At 51.0% G+C, this 26,114-nt stretch overlaps 1 protein-coding gene across 4 annotated transcripts in view; it reads left to right on the forward strand.

Annotated features, from left to right (window-relative positions):
• Window positions 1-26,114, forward strand: part of AKT2 (AKT serine/threonine kinase 2) — a 58,056-nt gene that overhangs the window by 23,561 nt on the left and 8,381 nt on the right. For 3 of the 4 annotated variants that reach the window (XM_049900488.1, XM_049900491.1, XM_049900490.1), the window contains exons 3-7: window positions 7,088-7,216; window positions 9,147-9,258; window positions 23,453-23,606; window positions 24,120-24,251; window positions 25,970-26,035. In XM_049900488.1, the coding sequence (XP_049756445.1) occupies window positions 7,088-7,216; window positions 9,147-9,258; window positions 23,453-23,606; window positions 24,120-24,251; window positions 25,970-26,035 (593 nt within the window). The remainder of the gene's footprint in view (window positions 1-7,087; window positions 7,217-9,146; window positions 9,259-23,452; window positions 23,607-24,119; window positions 24,252-25,969; window positions 26,036-26,114) is intronic. The other variant, XM_049900492.1, reaches the window with a different exon arrangement.

Below are 26,114 nucleotides of genomic sequence, written 5' to 3' on the forward strand. Positions count from 1 at the left end.
GGCTGAGAGTCGGCTTTGTCCTGGGTCCCAAGGAGTGAAGGAGACAGCGTTCTGGCGGGGAAGGGTGCCAGGCCCAGTGGTATCTGCTCTTTGTGCCAGTCACTCATTCAGCAAACATTTATTGAGTGCCTCCTGTGTTCCAGGCACTGTCCTAGGCCCCAGGGACACAGCAGTGAACCAAACAGGCAAGCACCCTGTCCTTGTGTTGCTCTTGTGTTCTAGTGGGGAGGGCAGAGAGAGCTCGTGTGGACAAGGGTGCTGGTGAGGAGCTATGGAGCTCAGTCAGGCAGGAGTCCGAGGCAGGGGCCACTCTGAGAAGTAGGGTGTCAGGGAGGGCTTTGCTGAGAATGATCTGAGTGAGCAAGGTACATGGCTAAGTGGGAGAGAGCATGTGGCCAAGGCCACGGCCAATGAGCCCTGGGCGGGTTGGAGAGGGCCAAGGAGGCCCTGCAGGAACCTGGGAATTGTCCTCCCTCCTGCCCTGTCCCACCCCGCAGACCCCAAGCAGTGACAGAGGGGTGGAGATGACTCCCTGGGCCCAGGTCTCCCTGTCAGACTGAGCGGAGGGGCCCCATTCCTTCTGCCCTTGCCAGGCAGGCGTGGCATTCCAGGCTCAGGCTGGCCTTAGGCCCCCAGACTGAGCCCTGAATTTGGGGCTGTTGATGGAGCTCTCTCAACCTCGACAGATGTCAGGGTTCCAACCCTGGGCTCTGCCACTTCCTCTTGGTGTGACCATGAGCATGCTTCATCACCTCTCAGAGCCTGGTATTTGGTTTCACATCTGCAAAATGGGTTAATGATGCAGGCCTCTTCCATTGTCGGCTTCATGAGGGTGGGGGCTTTGCTGGCTTGTTCACCATTGTAACCCCAGTGCTTAGGAAAGTGCCTGGCACCCAGTCGGCACTCAGTAAATGTTTGTGGAATGAGTGAATAGGATTGTGTAGGTGGGTGATGTTAGGGTGTGCGGAAGGTTCTCAGCTTCCAGTCCTGCAGCCTGAGTTTCCTGAGACACTCGGCTCACTAGGCTGGGTCACCAGGAGCCAGGGGCCAGCACGAGCGCTGTGAGGTAGGGAGTTTGTCTCTAGTCTAGGCTCAGGTGCTGCTGTGGGGTGGGTCTTGGCCCCTCTTAGAGCTTCACTGTCTCCATTCGTGTTACAAAGGGCCAGATGTGTGAGCCACAGCCTCCCCTGTCTGCTGCGGGGGCCTAGCCTGGATACAGCTCCTTTGGTTTGCACCATACGCAACGGCGTGTGGGCATCCTGAGCAGCAGCTGGCAGAAGTGGGTGAGGTGAAGCAGGCCCTGCTGACTGCAGTGGTTTGGGCACCTGTGCCAGCCCCCTTCCATGGTTATAATTGCAGCTCCTGTTTCCAAGTGCCCGCTCTCTGCTGGTCACTGGGCTGTCCTTTAGGCCAGCCTGACTTGGTTGAATTCTCTGACGCCCTGCAAGGCGGGTACCGTTTTACCCCAGGAAACCAAGGCTCAGCAGGGAGGATGACATGTCTGTCCAGGGTTTCAGCCAGCTGAGGGCAGAGCTGAGGCTTGAACTCAGGCCCTTTGACTCTTGAACCCGTGTTCTCGAGGCCCAGCCCACATGCTGCTTCTGCTGAAGGAACAGGCATAGCCAGAGCAGGACTAACTGGGGCCACCCACGCCATGCGCCAGGCCGTTTCCTACATGACCTTTAGTGGAACCCACGTCCTGTGCCCAGTCCCTGCCTGGCCCTATCTGCCAATTTAGAGGCAGACAGCTGGTGGCCCAGAGAGTGGCTCTGGACTCAGAGCAGACCTGGGTCCTAGTTCCAGCTCTCCCTGTTCAGAACTGTGAGCCTTGGGCAAGTGATGGAACTGCTCCGTGCCTCAGTTTCCTCATTTGTCAAATGGGTGCAATGATAGTATCTGTCTCTTAAGACTGTTGAGAGGATGTTTTTCTCTTCTGGGTTTCTTTTTGTTCCTAGCTTGTTGTTGATAGAACACATACAGACAAGTGCCAGTATCATAAGTTCACCCCCATTAAGCCAGCACCAGATCAAGATGTGGAATAAGACAGCCCCCAGAAGTCTCCCATGCCCCTCCTAACTTCATAGGTGATTTGCTAGTTTTTTGAACTTTATATGAATGAAATCTTCAGTATTTACATTTGAAAGACTCTAATAAGTTAAGATATGTAAGACACTTAGTGCCTGGCACATACAAAGTAACACTGTATCATCATCATCAATTAATACCAATTAGTAGATACCCCCTTAAGAGGAAACTAGGGCTCAGAGAAGGGAAGTGACTTCCTGGAGGTCACACAGCAAATACAGCTCAGAGCCCCTGCTGCCATCCTGCCTCCCCAGGTACCATGTGAGTCAAGGGTCTGGCACACTCTTTGCTTGCACAGTGGACCAGTGATAAAGAACATTATTGGAAACCGGTGATAGGCTGGGCCCTGTCCTGGCTGCCTCATGGTTGCCATCTCTCTCTCTCTCTTTTTTTTAATAATATTTTATTATGTTTTTGTTGAAGGTTTACATAGCAGTTTAGGTAACCATTCAACAATTTCCACACGAATTGTTCAGTGACAATGGTTACATTCTTCACAATTTGTAAACATTCTCAATATTTCCATTCTGCTTGTTTTGCCATCTCATTTTTTTTAACCACTTTATTGAGATACATAGGAACTAAATTGACTGTGTCTGTGGAGAGAGACGATGGAAAAGCTCAGTATCATCATTCACGGTAAGGCCAGGGGCCAACTACAGAACAGACCATCAGTTGCTCATATGCAAGTTCACATTGAAGTAGAAAAAAATTAAAATAAATCCACGAGAGCCAAAGTAGAACCTTGAGTATATCCCACCTGAATTTAGAGAGCATCTCAAGAATAGACTTGACTCAGTAAGCAATGATGACCAAAGACCAGACAAGTTGTGGGATGACATCAAGGAAATCATACATGAAGGAAGCAAAAGGTTATTATAAAGATAGGAAAAAAAGAAAATACCAAAACAGATGTCAGAAGAGACTCGGAAACTTGCTCTTGAACGTAGAGTTGTAGCTAAAACGAATGGAAGAAATGATGAAGTAAAAGAGCTGAACAGAAGATTTCAAAGGGCAGCTCCAGAAGACAAAGTATTATAATGACATGTGCAAAGACCTGGGGATAGAAAACCAAAAGGGAAGAACACAGTTGATATTTCTCAAACTGAAAGAACTGAAGAAAAAATTCAAGCCTCAAGTTGCAATTTTGAAGAATTCTGTGGGCAAAATATTGAATGACGCAGGAAGCATCAAAAGAAGATGGAAGGAATACACAGAGTCATTATATCAAAAAGAATAGGTCAATATTCAACCATTTCAGGAGGTAGTATATGATCAAGAGCCGAAGGTACGAAAGGAAGAAGTCCAAGGTGCACTGAAGGCATTGGTGAAAAACAAGGCCCCAGGAAATGACGGAATACCAATTGAGGTGTTTCAGCAAATGGACGCAGAGCTGAAAATGCCCCCTCATTATGCCAAGAAATTTGGAAGACAGCTCCCTGGCCAAGCAACTGGAAGAGATCCATATTTGTGCCTATTCCAAAGAAAGATGATCTACCTGTATGTGGAAATTATCAAACAATATCATTAACATCACCTGCAAGTACTTTGCTGAAGATAATTCAGAAAGCAGTTGTAGCAGTACATCGACAGGGAACTGCCAGAAATTCAGGCCAGATTCAGAAGAGGATGTGGAACCAGGGACATCATTGCTTGATGTCAGATGGATCTTGGCTGAAAGCAGAGAATATCAGAACGATGTTTACCTGTGTTTTACTGACTAAGCAAAGACATTTGACTGTGTGGATCGTAACAAATTATGGCTAATGTTGCGAAGAATGGGAATTCCAGAACACTTAACTGTGCTCATGAGGAATCTGTACTTAGCTCAAGAGGCAGTTGTTCGGACAGAACAAGGGGATACTGCGTGGTTTAAAGTCAGGAAAGGTGTGTGTCAGGGTTGTATCCTTTCACCATACCTATTCAGTCTGTATGCTGAGGAAATAATCTGAGAAGCTGGACTCTATGAAGAAGAACGGGGCATCAGGATTGGAGGCAGGCTGAGCAACAGCCTGCAACATACAGATGACACAACCTTGCTTGCTGAACGCAAGGAGGACTTGAAGCGTTTACTGGTGAAGATTAAAGACCACAGCCTTCGGTATGAATTATACCTCAATATAAAGAAAACAAAAATCCTCACAACTGGACCAATGAGCAACATCATGATAAATGGAGAAAAGGTGGAAGTTGTGAAGGATTTCATCTTACTTGAATCTGTAATCAGTGCCCATGGAAGCAGCAGTCAAGAAATCAGATGCCATATTGCATTGAGCAAATCTGCTGGAAAGACCCGTTTTAAAGTGCTAAAAAGCAAAGATGTCACTTGTAGGACTAAGGTGCACCCAACCCAAGGCATGGTATTTTCAGACACCTCATGTGCATGTGAAAGCTGGACAGTGAATAAGGAAGACCAAAGAAGAATTGATGCATTTGAATTACGGTGGTGGCAAAGAACATTGAATACATCATGGACAGTCAGAAGAACAAACAGATCTGTCTTAGAAGAAGTGCAGCCAGAATGCACCTTAGAAGCAAGGATGGAGAGACTTTGTCTTGTACTTTGGACCTGTTATCAGGAGGAACCAGTCCTTGGAGAAGGACATCATGCTTGGTAAATTAGAGGGTCATTGAAAAAGAGGAAGACCTTGAACGAGATGGATTGACACAGTGGCTGCAACAATGGGCTCAAACATAGCAACAATTGTGGAGAATGGTGAAGGACCGGGCAGTGTTTCATTCTGTCACACGTGGGGTCACTATGAGTCGGAACTGACTCAGTGCCACCTAACAACAGCAACAGTTGAGGTATAATTCACATATCATACATTTCACCCATTTAAAATATATCATTTCGGTAGTTTTTATTTCGCAGAGTTGTGACCATTTCATTGCCCCATAAAGAAACCCTGTACCCCTTAGCTGTCACACCCCGCAGTTTCCCTACTTCCCCCAGCACTGTCTGCTCTCTGTCTCTATAGATTTGCCTCTCTGGACATTTCACATAAATGGAATCACACAATATGTGGTCTTTTGTGACTGGCTTCTTTCATTTATAAATTAAGGTTCATCCATGTCGTGTCCTGTATCAGTACTTCATTCCTTTTTGTTGCTGAATAATATTCTATCGTATGGATGGATATACCACATTTTATTTTCCATTCATCAGTTGATGGATATTTGGGTAGCTTCCACCTTCTGGCTATTAGGAATAATAGCCACAATGCTGTGGACATTTTTGTACAAGTTTTTGTGTGGACACAAGTTTCTCTATCTCATTTTTTTAAAAACTTTTCCCCTTTAACATTTTTGCTACACATTGTTCTGTTCCATTGGCTACAATTTTTACAATGTGTCAGCATTCTCATTTCCATTCTGTTTGTTCTGTTTCTATCGATCTACCTTCCCTCCCCGTCCTTGCTTTCTCCTCTTTGCTTTTGGGTGAATGTTGACTGTTGTGGTCGCATATAGTTCATTGTTTAAGGGAGCACATTACTCACAAGTGACATTGTTCATTTCATAAGCCAGTCTATTATTTGGCTGAAAGGTGACCGGCAGAAATAGCATCAATTCCAAGTTCAAAAGGTATCTTGGGGTGATAGTTTGGGGCTTCCTCTAGTCCCTATCTATTCACTAGGTCTGACCTTTTTTAGGAACTAGAGTTTTGTTCTACATTCTTCTTCCATTCTATCTGGACCTTCTTTTGTTTCCCTGGTCAGAACGGTGGGCAGTGGCTGCTGGGCACCATCTAGTTCTTCTGGGCTCAGGTTAAAAGAAGTTGTGGTTCAAATTCTCTTAAAAAGACCAGACTTAATGGTCTGACTGAGACTAGAGGAATCCCGGCGGTCATAGTCCCCAAACCTTCTGTTGGCCCAGGACAGAAACCATTCCCGAAGACAACTCATCAGAAATGGAAGGGACTGGACAGTGGGTAGGAGAGAGATGCTGATGAAGAGTGAGCTACTTGTACCAGGTGGACACTTGAGACTGTGTTGGCATCTCCTGTCTGGAGAGGGGATGGGAGGGTAGAGAGGGTTAGAAACTGGCAAAATGGTCACGAAAGGAGAGACTGGAAGGGCTGACTCATTAGGGGGAGAGCAAGTGGGAGTACGGAGTAAGGTGTATATAAGCTTATGTGTGACAGTCTGACTTGATTTGTAAACGTTCACTTGAAGCTCAATAAAAGTTAATAATAAAAAAAAAGAAGTTGTGGTTCATGTGGGCCGTTAGTCCCGCGGACTAGTTTCTTCTTTGAGCCTTTGATTTCCTTCATTCTCTTTTGCTCCATATGGGTAGAGACCAGTAGCTTCACTATCTCATTTTAATCCTTAACACCCCGTGAGGAGTGGGTCCTTGTAGTGTGTGTGTGTGTACATATGTATAGTCAGAGTGACACAGCTCCCATCTAGTCAGAACCAATGGAACAAATCCTGGAGGCCTGCTGGTCCCAGGTAGGGCCAAGGGGGCACCCGGAGAGCCTGGCCCAGAAGCGTTTTGACGTTTGATCTCCCACACAGCTTCATTGCTGTATACCAGCCCTGCTGTGAGTCTTGGGGCTGTGATTTGGCAGTTAGGAACTGAGAATGTCTGAGTTCTGGCCTGAGCCTTTCAGCTTCCCACCCCCCTTCTATCTCTTAAGCCTCTCGTCCTCACCACACCCCCTCCCTGGGGTTCAGACTTAGAGGGCCACAGGGCATGTGTGTTCGGAAGCCTAGGCCTCCCCCAGGACTAGGCCATGCGCTGGCAAGGAAGGCGTGCTGCTGGCCACAGGCCGAGGCTGCTGGTGCCCTGGGGCCCTGTACCAGGCGCCTTCTTGCCAGGCATGACCTCTGGATCACTGGGCCCAGCCCAGCACCCCAGCCTGCGTCAGCAGGGGCTGCCTCGAGGGTTCCCTGGGAGAGGCACTCTCCTTCCCACCCTGTTGTCCACCCTCCTCCCACCATGGTCCTCTTGTGAGCCTGGCCTTGCCTTGACCTTTTTTTCCCCTCCTGCCTTGTTTCAGGCGAATACATCAAGACCTGGAGGCCTCGCTACTTCCTGCTGAAGAGTGACGGCTCCTTCATTGGCTACAAGGAGAGGCCCGAGGCCCCCGACCAGACCCTACCCCCCTTAAACAACTTCTCTGTCGCAGGTGTGTCTCAGGGCTAGGGGCCAAAGTTTGGGCGCTCAGCAGGTCTTGGGGGCACATGGGACTTGGCTACTCTTGAGAGCTGGGGTCCTGTCCTGGAACTGTCTGCCCTCAGGTTCATTTCCTGCCCTGCCCTGGCCTGCGTGGCCTGGGTGTCGCTGGGCCTGGATGGTGGGTGATAGAGAGCAGGAAGAAGGGAGAAAGCCAGGGTTTTCCCACACTCGGCCCTGGGCATCGTGTCCTCCGTGGCTCCAGCTCCTGTCATCCAGGCCCCTGTGGTTCTAGCTGGTGGCAGCTGCCTCCGGCTTCTGGGCCTGCTCACGGCCTTTTTCCTGCTGCCCCTCAGCCCAGCTGCTCACGATTCTGCTTCCCACTCGAGCTGACCTCGGGATTGACCTCACAAGATCTTGGGCTGGACCCAGCCCAATGGAGACATCCCAGGCCCCCAGCCCTCCGCCTGGGCGTCTCCCAGTGCCCAGCCCTGTCTGGGCTCCCCTTGTCGTCCGCCCTGGCAAGGGAGAAAATAATCATAATTAACAAGAGCCTCCTTCCTGAGCAGTTACTCTGCACCAGGCACAGTCTAAGCCTTCACGCAGGTTATACCACTTAGTCTCAGAGCAGTGCCACTGAAGAAGCTGATACTTTATCCTCATTTGACATGGGCAGCCATGAGGCTCAGCAAGGCGGAGTCATTGGCCACAGTTACTAAGTGGCAGAGCCAGGGTCTGACCTGGAATCATGGTCCTGCCTCCCAACTCCCCGCCTTCTGCTGCCCTCCTCTCCTGCTTAACCTATCAGACACCAAGCCCTCAGCACACTTCAAAGGCCACCCCTCTCTCCTCGCCACTCCCTTAACCCAGACCACCACCTTCATCCACCAAGGTCCCTGCTCCTGCTGCTTCCCAGCCTCCCCATCATGGCTGTCTCAAGAAGGCTGCCCAGTCACCTCTCTGTCCTGTGTAAGGGTGTCCTCCCTGTGGTCCCCTTGGCACTGGTTACCCCAACATCTCTTACCAGCCCCAGCTCCTCACCTAAACTCTTGACCTGTCCCAAGCAGCTCACTGGACGTCTCTCCCTGGGTGGGGTATCCTCTGGGCCCCTTAGCCCCATCATGTCCCAAACTGGCCTTCTCATCTCTCCTCCTCTCCCCCAACCTTGTCCTATGCCGTCTCATCTCAGGGTCAGCCCTACCTGTCCCCCAGCTCCCAGACCAGAGACCTCCCCTGTGGCCTGTCTGCCTTCCCTTCCTTCCCTTCCTTCCCTTCCCCATGGTCCCATGCTGGCCCAGCTCCATCCTCTCCTGCTGGGTCCCTGCCTGGGCTCCTGGCTTCCCATTTCAGCATCTACAGGGCAGCCAGAGAGATCTGTCTAAATCCGTTTGTGGCCCCCACTGCATAAAAGCCATCCACAGCTCCCTGCTGCCCTTGGGACAAAGTCCACATTCCGCACTGTGGTCTCCAGATCTCTGCCTGGGCTGGCCCTCACCTCTGCAGCCTTGTCTCACATCTTCCTCCTCACATTCACGGCATAATTAGCCATTCACTGAGTATGTCAGGCCCCTCTCACCTGCAGGTGTCTGTCTGACTAATGAAGTTCCTTTTCTCCTTCAGGGCTCAGCTCAGGTATACCTCTTCCTCTGAGAGGTCCTCCCTGTCCCCCAGGCTGGGTTGGGTGCCACCTCTGGGCCGCTACATGCCTCTGGGTTTTCCCTCATCATAGCCTTAACAACTGAAAAGTCCCTCTCTGGTGACAGGCCTGTCTTCCCCACTGTACCTTGAGCCCCATGAGGGCCAGGCTGGGGCTGTCCTGGTCACCAAAGTGTCCCCAACATCATCTGGCACAGGTCTGGACCCATAAGAGGTGCTCGTGGAATGTGGGCTGCCGGCTGGCAGGGCTGTCTCTCACCCTGCCTCTCTCTTCCCTCTGCCCACAGAATGCCAGCTGATGAAGAGGGAGAGGCCACGGCCCAACACTTTTGTCATACGCTGCCTACAGTGGACCACCGTCATTGAGAGGACCTTCCACGTCGACTCTCCAGATGAGCGGTGAGCCGGGGCCCCTGTGGGCTGTCCTTTGAAAGCAGCGAGGCCTGGTGGGAGGAGAAGGGGCGCAGGAGGACAGATTCCCCCAGGACCGTGCACAGGAGTTTCCGGTCCATGCCCTCTTTCAGGTGTCTCCCAGCTGAAACTGAGAAGAGCTGGGGTGCTTAGTCTAAGGACCCCACTCCACATCTTCAGAATCACTGTGGAGCTTGTTAGCAATACAGACTTCCAGGTCCAGCGTCCGGCTCTGGCCGCCTGGGTGCTGCCAAGGGCCGGGGGCTGCATTTGTGATGGGCATCCCCGTCGATTGTGCGGCAGGCCCAGAGATCTCCTTTCAATTTAGAAAAGAGAAAAATATCGGGATAGATATATATTTACCTAGGTAAAAAATCATACGGTGTAAGGAGGTTTATGGTGGAAAGCTTCATTCCCACCTCTGCCCTCTGTCCAGTCCCCCCACAGAGCTAGCTGCTGTTCTTGTGTCCCAGCAGAGTCTCTCTGTGCAGGCTTTTGCCCCCTCCCCCCTTTTTTCTGTCACACAAAAGTTTGCGCTTACGCACATCATTCTGATTTGTTTTTTGCACTTAACAGTCTGTCACAGAGAACCTTTCCGCTTTAGAGCTTTGAGAGCTGCTCCTTTTTTTTTTAACAATTCATTTAGCAGGTTTTTTTATTGTTGTGAAACTATATACATAACATAACATTTGCCAGTTCAACCTTGTTTTACACGTCAAGTTCAGTGTCACTAAGTACATCAGTCGTGTTGCGCCACCCCCGCCAGCATCTGCGGCCAAGTTTTCCATTTCCATGAACAGGAAGTGGCTGCTTCGTCAACAGTGACTCTGCTTTCCCCGCCCCCTCAGGCACTAGTACGCCGTGGTTTCTATACGTTTACCTCTTCTAGATGGTTCACGTAAGTGGGGTCACACAGTATTTGTCCTTTTGCGATTGACCGACTTCACTCATGGTGTTTTGGAGGTTCTTCCGTGTTGTGGCGTGTATAAGGACCTCATTTCTCTTTACGGCTGAGTGGTGTTCCGTTGTGCGTGTGGGCCACGTTGTTTATTCCCCTCCTCAGTTGTATCTACCTTTTGGCTATTATGAATATGCTGCAGAGAGTATTGGTATACATGTGTCTGTTTGCATTGCTGCTTTCACGTCTCTTGTGTGTATTCCTCAGAGTGGAATTGGTAGGTCATGTGGTAGTTCTGAGGAGCCCTCGTGGTGCAGTGGTTAAAGTGCTCAGCTGCCAACTGAGTTAGTGGTTCGAACCCACCAGCCATACTGCAGGAGAAAGAAGTGGCAGTCTGCTTCTGTAAAGATTTACAGCCTTGGAAATCCTATGGGACAGTTCTACTCTGTCCTGCAGGGTCTCTGCAAGTTGGACTCCGCTTGATGACAGCAGCTCAGGGCTGTTTCTAGCCCTTTGTTCATTTCAAGCAGTGCTACAGTTAAGTTCCTTGTTCTAACCTTGTTTTATGTGTGTGCAAGGAAATCTGTACAGTGAATTCCTAGATTGCTGGATCACAGGGAATATGCATTTGTAATTTTTTTTTAATAATTTTTATCGTACTTTAAGTGAAAGTTTACAAATCAAGCCAGTCTCTCACACAAAAACCCATATACACCTTGCTGCACACTCCCAGTTACTCTCCCTCTAGTGAGACAGCCCCCTCTCTTCCTCCACTCTCTCTTTTCGTGTCCATTTCACCAGCTTCTAACCCCCTCCACCCTCTCCTCTCCCCTCCAGGCAGGAGATGCCAACATAGTCTCAAGTGTCCACCTGATCCCAGAAGCTCACTCCTCACCAGCATCCCTCTCCAACCTAATGTCCAGTCCAATCCATGTCTGAAGAGTTGGCTTCCGGAATGGTTCCTGTCCTGGGCCAACAGAAGGTCTGGGGGCCATGACCACCAGGGTCCTTCTAGTCTCAGTCAGACCATTAAGCGTGGTCTTTTTATGAGAATTTGGGGTCTGTATCCCACTGCTCTCCTGCTCCCTCAGGGGTTCTCTGTTGTGTTCCCTGTCAGGGCAGTCATTGGTTATAGCTGGGCACCATCTAGTTCTTCTGGTTTCAGGATGATGTAGTCTCTGGTTCATGTGACCCTTTCTGTCTGTTGGGCTCGTAATCACCTTGTGTCCTTGGTGTTCTTCATTCTCCTTTGATCCAGGTGGGTTGAGACCAATTGATGCATCTTAGATGGCTGCCTGCTAGCATTTTAAGACCCCAGATGCCACTCTTCAAAGTGGGAATGCGTTTGTAATTTTGACATGTTTCTTTTAGGAAGGTGCTCTGGTAGCATGGTGGTTAAGTGCTCGACTACTAACTGAAAGGTTAGTGGTTTAAACTCACCAGCTTCTCCACAGGAGAAAGATGTGGCAGTCTGCTTCTGTAAAAATTTACAGCCTTGGAAACCCTATGGGGCAGTTCTACTCTGTCCTGTAGGGTCACTATGAGTCAGAATTGAGTCAACAGCAATGAGTTGCGGGTTTCTTTTAGGGGTTGTGCTAGTTTATATGTTCACCAGCAATATCTGAGAGAGTTTTCACAGTTTTGTGTTTTTAGACATTTGGATTTTATCAGTGTGATGGGTGGGAAAGTTTTAACTTGCCTTTCTCTATTTCTTAGTGTGTTTGAGCATCGTCGCATATCGCACGGGCTTTTTGAGTATCCTTTTCTGTGAACTACGTGTTCATATCATTTGTCCATTTTTCTGCTGGGTAGTGGTCTTTTTTTCTTATTTATTTCTAAAAGCTCTTTACATATTAGGGAGTTGAGCACTTTGTGATGAGTGACAAATGCTCTTTTCTCCGCTTTGTCTTTTGGACCATGTTTTGAGAAACATTCCTCTAGCAAGTCTGTTGGACGAGGCTTCAGCTGACTCTCTGGAGATCCCTAGAGCAATGCCAGCCGATAGAACTTTCTGCTTTGGTGGCGATGTTCTGTATCTGTGCCATCCAGTACAGTAGCCACTGGCCATATGTGAGGACTGAGCATTTGCAATGTGGCTCCTACAACTGAGGAACAGAATTTTTTGTTTTATTTATTATTTAAATTGCCACATGTGGCTGGTGGCTACTACCATCTTGGACAGTGAATTTTAGAGCATATACAAAATGATATTGCGAAACGTGTTACTACGTCTATACTCTATTGTTTCATACCTTCCCAAGGTTAAAAATACGCTTGCCCCACCAAGGGAAACAGTCCCCTCTCAGGCAGGCCTGAGGTATTGGTTGAAAACTGGGCACTACAACATGACTACCATTAAAAGCAAATTGAAACCTGATTGGGTGTATGTATAGGGGAGTCCCTTGGTGGTGCAAGTAGTTCACACGCTCGGGTGCTAACCCACAGGTTGGCGGTTCAAGTCTACCCAGAAGTGCCTCAGAAGAAGGCCCTAGTGAGCTACTTCTGAAAAATCAGCCACTGAAAACCCTGTGGAGCACAGTCCTGCTCTGACACATGTAGGGTCGCCGTGAGTCGGAGCTGCCTTGACTGCAGCGGGTGGTGGCGGGTGTGTAGGACCTGGCACTGGGCTGAGTTTTGAAGAAGGAATAAGAATCGGCCCCACCAACAGGAAGGGGAGCATGCCCCCAGGAGAAGGACTAGCATATGCAAAGGCCTGGAGGCATGAGACAGTGAGTGCATTCCAGGGACCACAGAGGGTTCCCTGTCACCAGAGACTCAAGAGCCTGGGGTCTAGGAGCAGGGCAAGCAGGGAAGCTTGGAGCTGGGGATCCCAGCAAGGCCTTGGACTCCAAAAGGCAATCCCCGCAGGGCCTGGCAAGTGGTTAATAAAGTTGGGGTTTGTCACAGGGTTATTAGAAGATATAGGGGGTGAGAAACAGGAAGCTTGATTCATAGGACCTGGCACACAGTTTGAAAAAGGAGCAGTGGGGTGCCAGCTGGGTGTTCTAGTAGGCGAGAGACACTCCTCAGTATGGAGAAATTCCTTCATTACCCCTGCCTTTCTCCTTTTTTTAGAAATTGTACTTTAAGTGAACGTTTACAATTCAAGTCAGCTTCTCATACAAAAACTTAAACACACATTGTTATGTGGCCCTAGTTGCTCTCCCTACAATGTGACAGCACACTCCTTCTCTCTACCCTATATTTTCCGTGTCCATTCAGCCAGCTCCTGTCCCCCTCTGCCCTCTCATCTCACCTCCAGACAGGAGCTGCCCACTTACTCACATTCGTCTACTTGAGCTAAGAAGCACACTACTCACCAGTATCCTTTTGTATCTTATAGTCCAGTCTAATCTTTGTCTGAAGAGTTGGCTTTGGGAATGGTTTTAGTTTTGGGCTAACAGGGTCCAGGGGCCATGACCTCTGGGGTCCCTCCAGTCTCAGCGAGACCATTAAGTCTGGTCTTTCTGTGAGAATTTGAGGTCTGCATCCCACTTTTCTCCTGCTCCATCAGGGATTCTCTGTTGTGTTCCCTGTCAGGACAGTCATTGGTGGTAGCCCTTTCTCCTTTTCTTAGCACTTGCTGCCAGGAGAAAAGCCTGCTAGGGCTCCCCTGAGAGATCAAACCCCAGATTCCTGCCCTTAACCCCCAGCCAAGACGTAAACCAGAAACCCAGCAAGAGGGAGCCACTCTGCTCGTGGCTGGCCAGTACTGTCCTCACCGCCCCTGCATGGTCCTGAGCTCTCTGGCTTCTCTTGAGCCTGGGGGAAGGTGGGGAAGGGGGGAGGGACACGGAGGGTGGGGCAGGGAAGGTACGTGGTCAGCGCCCTCTGCCCTGGCTCCTGGTCTCTCCTGCCCTTTCCTGTCACCTCTGCCCTGTGGAGAGGATCCCCCACCCCCACCAGCTTGTTGTTTCAGAAATGTTGAAAGAACAGTATATGGAACGAACACAGCCACATGCACCGCACCCAGACTCAGCAGTTCAGTGTTTGCCTCACTGGGCTACGTTGTTGCTGAATCTTTTGAACTTCTCCTCATACATTGTGATGCTTTACTCCTTAATACTTCAGCAGGCTTCTCTTAGAAGCAGGACTTTCTGCTACAGGGTCCTGATACCGCCATCACCCCTGCGATGATGATAATGTCTTCACTAATAGCCTCTCCATGTCTGTGCCATACTTCAGTCTCCCCACAGTGTTGCTTTTCCAGCTGGCGTTTTTCAGTTAGGATTCACTCATGGTGCATGACTTCTCTTTGGCCTGTTTTACTCTACTTCAGCCCCTTGTCTTTTTGTCCCCCGACAACATTATTTTGTTTTTTTTTTTTGACGGGACCAGACTAGTTGTAGCATGTTGTGCATTCGGGCTGCGTCCATCACAGTGCTGCCTCTTGGTGCCGTTTGCTTTGTTCTTCTATGCTTGTGTTTCCTGGAAACTGGAAGGTAGGTCTAGAGCAGGCTTGGCAAACCACGGCCTCCTGTCTCTGCAAAGCTTTCTTGGGACACAGCCGTGGCCACTTATTTATGAATTGTCTGTGGCTGCTTTCACCCTGCCATAGTGGAGGTGAATCAGGGACCTATAGCCTGTAGCCCACAAAGCCTGAAAGATTTGCTCTCTGGCCCTTTACAGAAAGTTGGCTGGTCCCTTGTCTTGGCAAGAATACTTAATAGTGCATCCCGCTGGTATGATCTTTTTAATGTAAATTTTTGTGTGTGTATGTGGTGCTTGTTGTTCATTGCCATTGAGTTGATTCTTTTTTGTGTGTGTGCGTGGTAAAAATATATGTAACGAGATATTTGCCAATTCACCAAGAGACAAAAGGCCCACATAAAGCAGAGACTCCATCAGCCTGGGATCAGAAGAACTAGATGGTGCCTGGCTACTGCCAGTGTTGCTCTGACAGGGAACAGAACAGAGAGTCTCTGACGGAACAGGAGAAAAGTGTGGTACGGAACTCAGATTCAAGTAAAAAGACCAGACTTAATGGTCTGACTGAGACTAAAGGAACCCCAGAAGACATGGCCCCTGGACTCTCTGTTAACCCAGAGCTGAGACCGTTCCTGAAGTCAGCTCTTCAGACAAAGATTAGACTGGACTATAAAACATAAAATAATACCCATGAAGAGTGTACTTCTTAGTTCTGGAGGCAGGATGAGAAGGCAGAAAGGGACAGGAGCTGATTGGATGGACATGGGAAACTTGGGGTGGAAAGGGGAGTGTTCTGTCACAGTATAGAGATTGCAGCTAGTGTCACATAAAAATATTACCAATTTTTGTATGAGAATTTAATTTGAGCTGTGAACTTTCACCTAAAGCACAATTAAAAAAATAGATATTTGCCAATTCAACCATTTTTATGTGTATATTTCAGTGACATTGATTACATTCATCATGTTGTACAATCATTACCACTGTCCTTTTCCAAATTATTTCACCACCATGAGCGGAAACTCAGTGCCCCTGGGCAATGACTCTCCCTTTCCTCCTCCCTCCCACCGTGGTAACCACCAATAAGCTTTGGGCTCTGTTCCAGTTGCCTCTTTCTTATAAGTGGGATCATACAGTATTTGTCCTTTTGTGACAGACTTATTTTGCACAGCATGTTTGCAAGGTCCGTTCGTGTTGTAGCGTGTGTCAGGATTTCATTTCTCTTTATGGCTGGGTAATGTACCACATTTTGTTTATCCGTTTATCTGTTGAGGGACATCTCGGTTGTTTCCGTTTGGCTGTTGTGAAAAGTGCTGCAATGAACACTAGTGTGCAGGTTTCTGCTTGTGTTTCTGCTTTCAGTTCTTTTGAGGATATACCTAGGATTGAGATTGTTAGGCCATCTGTTAGTTCTCCTCACCCCTTTGAGGAACCAGGGAACTCTTCTCCACAGTGGCTGCGCCATTTTACATTGCCATCCACAATGGGTGAGGGTTCTAATTTCTCCACATCATCGCCAGCATCTGTTATTTTCATTTTTGTTTTGTTGTATCTTAGCCATCCTAAGTGGGGGTGAAGTGGTGTAGCTCATTGCGGTTCTGATTTGCATATCCCGAATGGCTAATGGGGGGCTCTGGTGGCACAGTGGTTAAGAGCTCAGCTGTTAACCAAAAGGTCAGCAGTTCGAATCCACCAGCCGCTCCTTGGAAACCCTGTGGGGCAATTCTAGTCTGTCCTGTAGGGTCACTGTGAATCGGAATTGATTCGCTAGCAATGGTTGTTTCGGTTTAATGGGTAATGGTGTTGAGCATCTTTTCATGTGCTTGTTGGCCAGTGTGTATTCCCTTTGTTGAAATGTCTATTCAAGTTCTTTGCCCCCATTTTGGGTTGTTTGTCTTTTTGTTAGGAGTTCTTTATAATATTCTGGATTTTAACATAAACCTTATCATGTAATTTTGCTGCTCAAAACTCTGAGTGTCTTGTAGTCCTACTCAGAGTAAACGCCAAAGCCTATGCCATGCCCTACAAAGTCTTCCATGACCAGGGCCCCTCCCACAGTCATTTCCCGCCACTAGTTGCTTCACTTCAGCTGCGCTGGTCTCCTTGCTGTTCCTTAAACACGCAGGCACACTCCCACCTCAGGGCCTTTGCACTTGCCGTTCCCTTTGCCTGGGGTTCCTCTTCTCCCAGGTATCAATCCGGCTTTACCCTTAACTTCCCTGAGGCCTCTGGTCAAATGCCTCCTTCTCAGAGTTCTGCCCTGTCCCCCAGCACTCTGTCACCCTGGCCCTGCTTTGTTTTTCTTCATAGCACCTACCTACCTGGCGTGACGTTTAATATTTGCACCTGGCATATAAATAGGTATTCAGTAGATGCTTGTTGAATGAATAAAAGAGTAATTACAAGTAATTCTTTGGTGAGCCAGGCCCTGCTCTAAGTACTTTATGTATATGAACTCATTTTATTCTTTGAACATATTTAGGAAGTAGTTCCTCACCTGTTTTTTTCTTAGTTCCTCATCTGTAAAACAGGGATAATGATGGTAAACTGAGGCACAGAGAATGGTAGAATAAAACAAAGAAGAATATCTGAAGGGCCTGGATTTTCCCCACCAGGAGGGGCTGGGCCAGAGTCAGGCAACTTAGGAGGATATCTGAGCAGGGAGGAACCCCAGATACCATCGGCTCTGGACCGGAGCAGGGGATGCTTAGGGAGAGGGGTCCTCTATCCGCCCTCAGGCCTGGCCACCTGCTGGTGGTTCCTGGAGCTGCAAGGGGGGCAGGCTTATGCACTGAGGGCAGAGTGGCACCTCTGCTCACCACGCGTCCCTCTGGGGCTCGTGCAGCCCTCTCAGTGGTGCACCCAGGGTGGGCCCGGGCCCTGGAGTCAGACTGCTGCTTCCTCAGTGGGTCTCAGTGCCCCGGCTTGTCGTGAAAGTGCTAGGCTGGGCCTGCTCGTGGGGTCGTCGGGAAGCGTGCTTGTGGGTGCCGTTGCTCCCTCCAGGCACGAGGACTCTGTTGGCCCTCACGCTGTCCTGTGCGCTCTCTCGCTACCCCCACTCTGTGCCTCACCCAGCAGCCACCGACTCACAACAGAAATGGGATCCTCCCATCCCCCCATAAAATCCTTCTGTGATGTCAAGGATTGAGACTTGGATCTGCACATAGTAACACGTAGCACCTGGTGTGGTCTGGGCCTGCCTTCCTCCCTGCACTCATCTCTCCACTCCTCTGCTGGCTGCAGGCTCCCTCTGGCCCAGGGCCTCCACCACGCCGCCCCTCCCAGCACTCTGCACACTGGTGCCTTCCCACCGGTTATTTATTTCACAGATACATGCCACGATTGTGGAATATGGGGGTGCCTCATATTCCAGTGACATCCTTCATGTCCTGGCTGAAATGCCCCCTCTCAGAGAGGCCTTCTTTGACCACCCTCAAGGAGGGGTTTCCTCTCCTGTCCCTGCCTGTGTACTTCTACACATCTGTCTTCTCCTTTAGGCAGTGGCCCTGTTGGGCTTGTTCCCTCCTGCATCCTCCAGCGCCCACAACTGGGCTGGCACACAGAAGGTGCTCAGTACATATTTGCTGCATGAATGGATGGATGGGTGACTGGATGGATGAGTGAGTGAATTCCCACAACTGTTTTAGGTGCTTTCTCTCTGCCAGGCCTTGCTCTTAGTGCTTTATTTCAGGGCTTCCAGCTGGTTTGAAGCCCTGCTGAGAATTTGTATTTCTAACAAGTTCCCAGGCATTGCTAATGCTGCTGCTTAGGTACCAATTCTGAGACCCACTGAATCAGTAGTGGTCGAGTTGATTCTGGCTCACAGTGATCCTGTAGGACGGACTGAGTAGAACTGCCCCATAGGGTTCCAAGGAGTGGCTGGTGGATTCAGATCGCCGACCTTTTGGTTAGCAGCCGAGCTCTTAACCACCGAGCCACCAGGGCTCCGATGGTAGAGCCCAAACCAGACCCTTTGCCATGGAGTCGATTCCGACTCATAGCGACCTATGGGACAGAGTAGAACTGCCACACAGGGTTTCCAAGGCTGTAATCATTGTAGAAGCAGACTGCCACATCTTGCTCCCACGGCCGATGGGTTCAGACCACCCTGACCTTTTGGTTAGCAGCCGAGCACTTAACCACTGAGTTGCCAGGGCCCCACTAGTAAAGCAGTGGTTCTACAATTTATCATACATGAGAATCACCTGGGGATCTTTCAGTGTAGGTTCCAATTCATGTGTCTGGGAGGGGAAATATAAGTTCTCAGCGGGGGCTTGAACTGAAACGAACAGTTGGAATCCAGGTTCCTTATCTCACCCTCATCTGACCCTGTAGTCCCCGCTTAAGTATGGGCCAGCCGAGGCCCAGGGAGTCAGATAGCTGGCCCAGTGTTGCCCACCAGGAAGGTGCAGAGCTAGGATTCATGCCCAGACTCTGTGCTCTCGACCACTTTTGTGACCCCTGGTTTACATGGGAGACCAGTGGGCCCAATGAGTTGGGTGCCCAGCGGCACACGGCTGCTGTGCAGTGGAGCTGAGGCCCACGCTCCCGGCCACAGCCTGTGCTGGCTGTTGCTCAGTGCCCTGCCTGGTGGTGTTCGGGCAAGTGTCCCTCCCTCACGCCTTCCCCCTGCCCCGGAGCCCAAGTGAGGGATGGGAAGGTCCCTGAAAGCACCCTGATGGGAGAATGTTTTGGGGGTGTGGGAAGGACGCTTAGGTTCATATCCCTGGGCCTCTGCTTACTGGCTGAGTAACTGGGCAGCTCTCTGCTTCTCTGTACCTCAGCCTCCTCGTTTGAAGACCAGTACCTGCTTCGTCGGGTTGTTGGGTGGACTGAAGGAGTTACATTACAGAAAGTGCTTACAACAGAGTCTGGCACGTGGTGAGCACTCTGGAAGTGGTGGTGGTTGTTCGAGGCTGTTGAGTTGATTTCTGACTCCTGGCGACGCCATGTGTGCGGAGTAGTACTGCTCCATAGGGTTTTCAAGACTGACCTTTTGGAAGCAGAACCGAGGCACCTCCAGGTGGGCTTGAACTGCCAGCCTTTCAGTTAGTAGTCCAGTGTTTAACCATTGTGGCACCCAGGGACCCCTCTAAGTGGTAGGCGTTATTGTTGTCATAAAGGAGACCCTCCCTAAACGGCGGTCCAGGCCAGCAGTTCTGAGGGAGACCTATCTTTGCTTGGCTTCTGGGCTCCAGAGCATGGCATCCCTTGGTCCACGACCCGTCCTGAGAGAGCGCGCCTGCTTGATCCTCCTGGGCCTCATCCGGGAGTTGGGAATTGAGGCTGTAGCTTTCCTCAGCACCCCGCTGGCACAGGGGCAGGGTGGGTAGGGGTGAGGGGGGCCAAGAAAGAGCAGAGTGTCCCCAGGCGTATGTCTCAGCTCCACCGTGTCCTGGCTGTGTCCTCTGCAGGTGACTCCACCTCCCTGTGCCTCAGTTTCCACACCAGTGTTCTTCAGGAGGATGAAATGAGGGGGTGTTTGTGGAGTTGGCTTCTCAGTGCGGCTGTTTTTCTTGTCATGTCTTGGAGGTGAAGAAGGTTGAGTCCCCAGTGGGGAGGTCTCCTTTGAGGGGGGCGCAGGTGCTTCAGCCCTAGCCTCAGTCCCGGGTGGGAGCTCCCCTCTGCCCCAGACAACCATGTCGCAAACCCTTGAGGAGTGTCCTGGATACAGGCCCTTGCTTTTCCTCTGGAAGCTGAGTGCTGCAACCTTGCAACCTCGGTCCAGTTGGAACAGGACTGGGGACTCATCAGGCGGCAAGAGAGCCCCAGTTAGCCCTTACCAGCCTCCTCCTGTGTCCTGGGGGGTGGGCCATGGCTCCGTGTCATTTGGTAGCTTGAATAGGCTGGATGGGAGAGGTCCTGGCAGCCCCCCACCCCAGTGTCGTTAACAGCTCCCTTGACTTCAGCACTTTGTGCCAGACCCTGTGCTCAGTGCTTTGCCCACAGCTGCTCCCCAGCGTCTTTGTGGCCCCGGTCTACAGGGCCAGCAAGCCTGCCCGTGCAGCAGAGTGGTATTTGAGCCTCAACCCGTGTGCCTCCGGAGCCCTGCTCCTGGTCACCGTGCCCATGGCCTTCGGAAAAGGCTCTCCAGAGTAGCCCTCTGAGCTTCTTCAGGTGTTTCCAGGTGTGGACGAGCCATCATTTTATTCAGGCCTCTGTTGATGAGCTGTGTGTGGTGTTCTTCCTGCCCTCTCTTTATAAACATGACATCACACTATGCATCTTAGGTTTTTTCACGCCACAATCCCTCATTATTTATATATATTACATCACTTCATTGCCTATTTTTCCTCCTAATATATTCATCATATCTTTCAGGAGCTCTGTGATTTCTCTGAGCCCCCAAGTTGGCACTTTTAAATTTCTAAGAGGACAAATATAATTTGATAAAGCATATCACAGAATGTGTGGAGACCTGGTGGCGCAGTGGTTAAGAGCTCAGCTGCTAACCAAAAGGTTGGCAGTTTGAATCCACCAGCTGTTCCTTGGAAGCCCTGTGGGGCAGCTCTACTCTGTCCTATAGGGTCACTAGGAGTTGGAATCGACTTGACAGCAGTGGATTTTTGGATCACAGAATGTTGTCTCCTTTTGGGGGAAAAAACAGGGAGATTAACGTAGGAGTTGGTTATGTAGGCTGTGACTCGTTCCAAAGGGGACATGGGGCAAAGCCAGCTGAGCAACACCAGCCTGAGACAATGGCTCAGGCGGAAGAGGCCAGCCTGGCCCCACGTTGGAGCGGACTTGTGCCACCCCCTTGATCCCTTCCCCACACACCTACTGAGGACCTGGCCAGGTGCTGGGGGCACATCACTTATGGCAAACAGAAGTGCTTTCCCTCCCGGGCAGACACACCTGAGCTGTGGGGTCAGCAGACTGCCTGGACTTGGGAGAGTCTGTGCCTGGAAGGGAGGGAAGGCAGTGTGCCAAGCCCCGGTGGTTATGTCCACATGTACGAATGTGGGTGTCTCATGAAACGGGGTCTCGCGAGGGGTAGGCCACTTCAGGAGCCTTTTTGTGGTAAAGGGGGGCCCTTGAGCTTCGTTCTCAGTTGCCACTCAGTTTAGCATACCACTGAGCTCAGCAAGAATTGCCCTGACCCTCAGCCCTGTGGGAAGGTCTTTGTGATTCCAGCTGCCAGGCCTGGAGCAACTGCTGTGATTTACTGGGATTTTGTGTTTGAATCTGTGCCTCAGAGCCCTCATCTGTAATGTGGGAGGAGGGGGTAGGTTACAAGAGGGCGGTGGGATTGAGATTCCCACTTCCCCTGCCTGGAGGCAGCCAGGGCTCCAGCTTGCTGACAGCCCATCCAGAGACACTCCTGCTTCTAGAGCAGGGGGTCTGCACGAGCATCCTGCCGTTTTCCAGCTCTAGTAACACAGTCCTGCACACAGTTCTACATCTGACTGAAGAGGCCTGGCTCAGCTGTGTCCTACTCAGCACAGAGACCTGCCGGTCCTTCCTCTCAGCTGCCAGGTGGCACCTCTCAGCAGCCCCAGGGGTTAGCCTAGGGGTTAGGTATTGTTTCATCGGCTCTGAGACTCCATCCTCTGGAAGACACTATTCTTTTATATAATACTAAAAACCCCAAAACCCAGCGCCCAGTTAAACCAGCATAGGTTTACAGCAATTGTAAGAAGCACCGGGATTCCAGCAGTGTTAAGCATGGGAAACTGTGCACTGCTGTACTGGTGGAACACAGAGTCAGCCCCACTGGAGAGAGAAGGAAGCGGAGACTTGGAGCAGTGCCAGGGGGTATGGCGTCAGCTTCACACTCTTGAGTCCCAGTTCCAGCCCCCTGTTCCCTGTGTGACCTCGGGCAGGGCCTTGGCTGCGTGGAGCACAACAGGAACGATGCCCTCTGCCCCCTGGGCTGTGGGGCAGATTCAGGAAGGTGTGTGTGAGGGGCTTACCCTGTTCTGACTCCCATCAGAGCTGGATGAAGGCACAGGGCTTATTCGCATCGTTGTGACTTGGGAGGTTGCCTGCTCGTCCTCTTTGGATTGTCTCCTTCTTGGTGAGCATTCTGTTTTTCTCACTGGTCAGGTGGTTGTTTTAGAGACAGAAGCAAAATACATGGGGGATTGAAGATGTGTTGAGATGAACCACCTAAAACTGTGGTGTGCTAGGTCAAAACGGGGGAATGTTGGCAGTTTAGTATCATTCAGCCAAATATGTTTTTCTTTTTGGTCTCTGGCCATTTTCACTCCTTTTCCTAGCTACAGACAGAACAGTTGGCAAGTATCAAAAGAAAAATTTTCCCCAGTGAGTTCTAACTCATGAGTGACAGACAGAACTACTTTGTTCACCAAACCGGTCTCCCTTTTGCTAGGGCCCGGCTCTCTGTCAGCTGATTCCTTCTATGTCCTGTCCTGCTGGGACCCTGTCCCGACCCCCCTCCTCGGCTGCAGGCCTCAGAGTCCCATCAGCCAACTCTGGCCTCGTGTGAGATCTTCAGCTTCTTTGGCTAATGAATGCTTCCTTCTACTCTTGGTTTTCTCTTACAAAACCTTTGTGGCTTGTAAACTTGAGGTTGTTGTTTGTTCTGAGGAACTCTGAGGAGGGAGCCACGGCTCCCTCATTTAGGGCTCAGGGTGGCTGCTCATTGTCAAGAGGCTGTGAAGAAAGGTGCCTTGAAGTGCACCTGCTGGGCCCTGGCCAAGCCAGTGCCGGCAGATAGATGGCCTCCCTCCTCGTTCCACTCCTGCCCTCTGCCACCCACCACAGCTGGGCTGCCCTAGTCCCATCAGCTCTCCCTGGCTCAGGGGCCATTGGGCCATTTGCTCACCCCCTGGAGGATGACAGCTGCAGCTGAGCTGACACTCAGGGCCCCCCGGGGTGCACGTGTCCCCACAGGGAGGAGTGGATGCAGGCCATCCAGATGGTCGCCAACAGCCTCAAGCAGCGGGGCCCAGGCGAGGACCCCATGGACTTCAAGTGTGGCTCCCCCAGCGACTCTTCTACGGCTGAGGAGATGGAAGTGGCCGTCAGCAAGGCGCGGGCCAAGGTGGTAAGTGTTGGGGCAGGTGACCGGGGGTGGGGGCTGCTGACCTGCAAGCACCCCCTGTACAGGTCCTGCCGGTCGTGGGTGTCCATACAAAGTGTGCAGTGGCCCAGCAGAGAGACTTCGTGACTGCCAGGCAGAAGGGGTCGATTCCAGGAGGTGGATGCCCTGGGGCTGCTCTGTGTCCATGGGGCATGGGGCAGCCTGGGTAGAGCCGCTGCGATGGCTGTGTTCAGTTTGTGCACAGGGAAAGCCCCAGCCTCCTTGGGGCAGGGTGCCGACCTGCCCCTCCCTGTCAGTACCCTTGGTCCACCCTCGCGGGCCCATGCCGGGAACACCAAGACCTGAAGGCTGCTTCAGCACACACAGTTGCTGTCCAGAGCCTCCCTTCCGGCCTCTAGCCTGAGCTGTTCGGCAACAGCGTCCTTTGCTTTTTCTCTTTCTTTGTGAAAATTTCCTCCCACGGGGTATGTGGCAGGTGCTGACTCCCCCATCTCCCTTTTTTTCCCTCCTGGGCAGACCATGAATGACTTCGACTATCTCAAACTCCTTGGCAAGGGCACCTTTGGCAAAGTCATCCTGGTGCGGGAGAAGGCCAGCGGCCGCTACTACGCCATGAAGATCCTGCGGAAGGAGGTTATCATCGCCAAGGTGGGCGCTCCCAGCCCCTGTGGGAGTCACGGTCTGGAGGCTGAGCACCCACCATGCCTTCCACCACCCCTATCTCCTCTCCCCCTACAGGCTGTCCCCCTTGGGCTCAGTCCTGCCAGGGCCGGTCAGGGAATGGGGGGTGTGAGGCCCAGAGACCGCAGGCAGGCTCATGTGGAGTCCCCCACCCCATCCTCTGGGGGCTGAAGGGCTGGAGAGGAGGTCCCAGGGGCGATAAAGGGCCTGTGGGAGGCTGGGGAGGGTGGGGCTCGGCTGAGGGTGGCCCAGGGGGAGGGCTGGGCTGGGAGTGGAATTCTGTTTCTTTCTCTTTCACCTTTTTAAAGTTTTTATGATGGAAAATTCCAAACCTATACAAAGTTTTAAAAAGAAAAATAAATACACTGAATTCCCATGTAATTATTATCCAGTTTCAATAGTCACCAACGTTTGGCCAATCTTGTTCATTAGCTCTGCCCCCTCCCCCGTTTTATTGTTCTGGAGTATCTTCCAGCGTATTCTAGTCCTATCATGTCACCTTTACATACCTAGATACGTATCTTTAACACGTAAAGATTTTAAAGAGTATAGTCATGGTACTGAAATCATACCTGGAGCCCCCGGGTGGTACAAACTGGTAACATGCTTGGCTGCAAACTGAAAAATTGGAGGTTTGAGTCCACCCAGAGGCACCTGGGAAGAAAGACCTGGCGTTCTACCTTTGAAAGATCACAGCCACGAAAAACTCTACGGAGCATGGTTTTACTGTGAAACACATGGGTCACCATGCGTTGGAATTGAGTCGACTGCAGCTGGTTACTGGTTATTATCATACCTAACAAAACGAACAGCAATTTCCGGTGCCGTTGGCCCAAGGCAGGGTTTTCCAGCTTCAGCACTGTTGACGTTTTGCCCCAGATCATTCTTTGTATAGGGAACCATCTTGTGCATTGTAGGGTGTTCAGCAGCATCTGTGGCCTCGGCACATTAAAGCCAGCAGCATCCCACCTCCTGCATTTGTGACAATCAAAAAATGTCTGCAGACATCACCAGCCATCCCCTAGGGCTAGCACTGTCCCAGTGGAGAGCAAGGGGTCTGAATTGTCGCAGGTTTGCAGCTTGGCAGCTCTCCAGGTAGGCAGGCTGTGTAAACAGAGGTCAGACGAGCCTGTGTCGCTTGGAGGGCCTGTGAGTCAGCGTGGACCCAGCCCTAGAGTGGCGGCGGAGTCAGTGGGTCAGGTTGGGCTCAAAAAGTTGCATTTTTCACAAGTTCCCAGGTGATGCTCATGCCACCGGTGTGGGGACTCGAGTCTACAGCCTTGAGTGGATCGTTTGTTCTTTTGGCAAGGACACTCCGTAGATGGTGACCCCACATCCTGTGGCATCACTGCAGGGGTCTCTTCATGTCTGGTGCCCCCCTGCAGTGATGTTACAGTTGATCTGTGGGTCCCAGTGGTGGGATGGTGGCAGCCTGATCCTTCCATCGTAAAGTTCCTATCGACTTTTCATCTCCTGGGTCTGGGAGCCGCCCAGGATCCTTGTTGGGCTCCATTGTTTGATTAGGGCTTGTGAATGGTAGTGTTTGAATCCTGTCGTTCCTTCTGCATTTATTGGCTAGGAGTGGACGTGCTTTTCACCAAGACAGGGCTCCTCACCTCCCTCAGGGTGGGGCGGGCAGCCTGGTGTTGGCCACCAGTCTCGCATCCGGCACTGTCTGTCTGCAGGATGAAGTCGCCCACACAGTCACCGAGAGCCGGGTCCTCCAGAACACCAGGCACCCATTCCTCACTGTGAGTTCCACGCCCCCTCAGGCAGGGCCTCCAGGCCAGCCCGTTTGGACAGAGCTCAGGGAGGGCTGAGCCTGGCCAC

The sequence above is a fragment of the Elephas maximus genome, chromosome 11 (genome assembly GCF_024166365.1).
Source record: "Elephas maximus indicus isolate mEleMax1 chromosome 11, mEleMax1 primary haplotype, whole genome shotgun sequence".
NCBI classification, from domain to species: Eukaryota; Metazoa; Chordata; class Mammalia; order Proboscidea; family Elephantidae; genus Elephas; species Elephas maximus.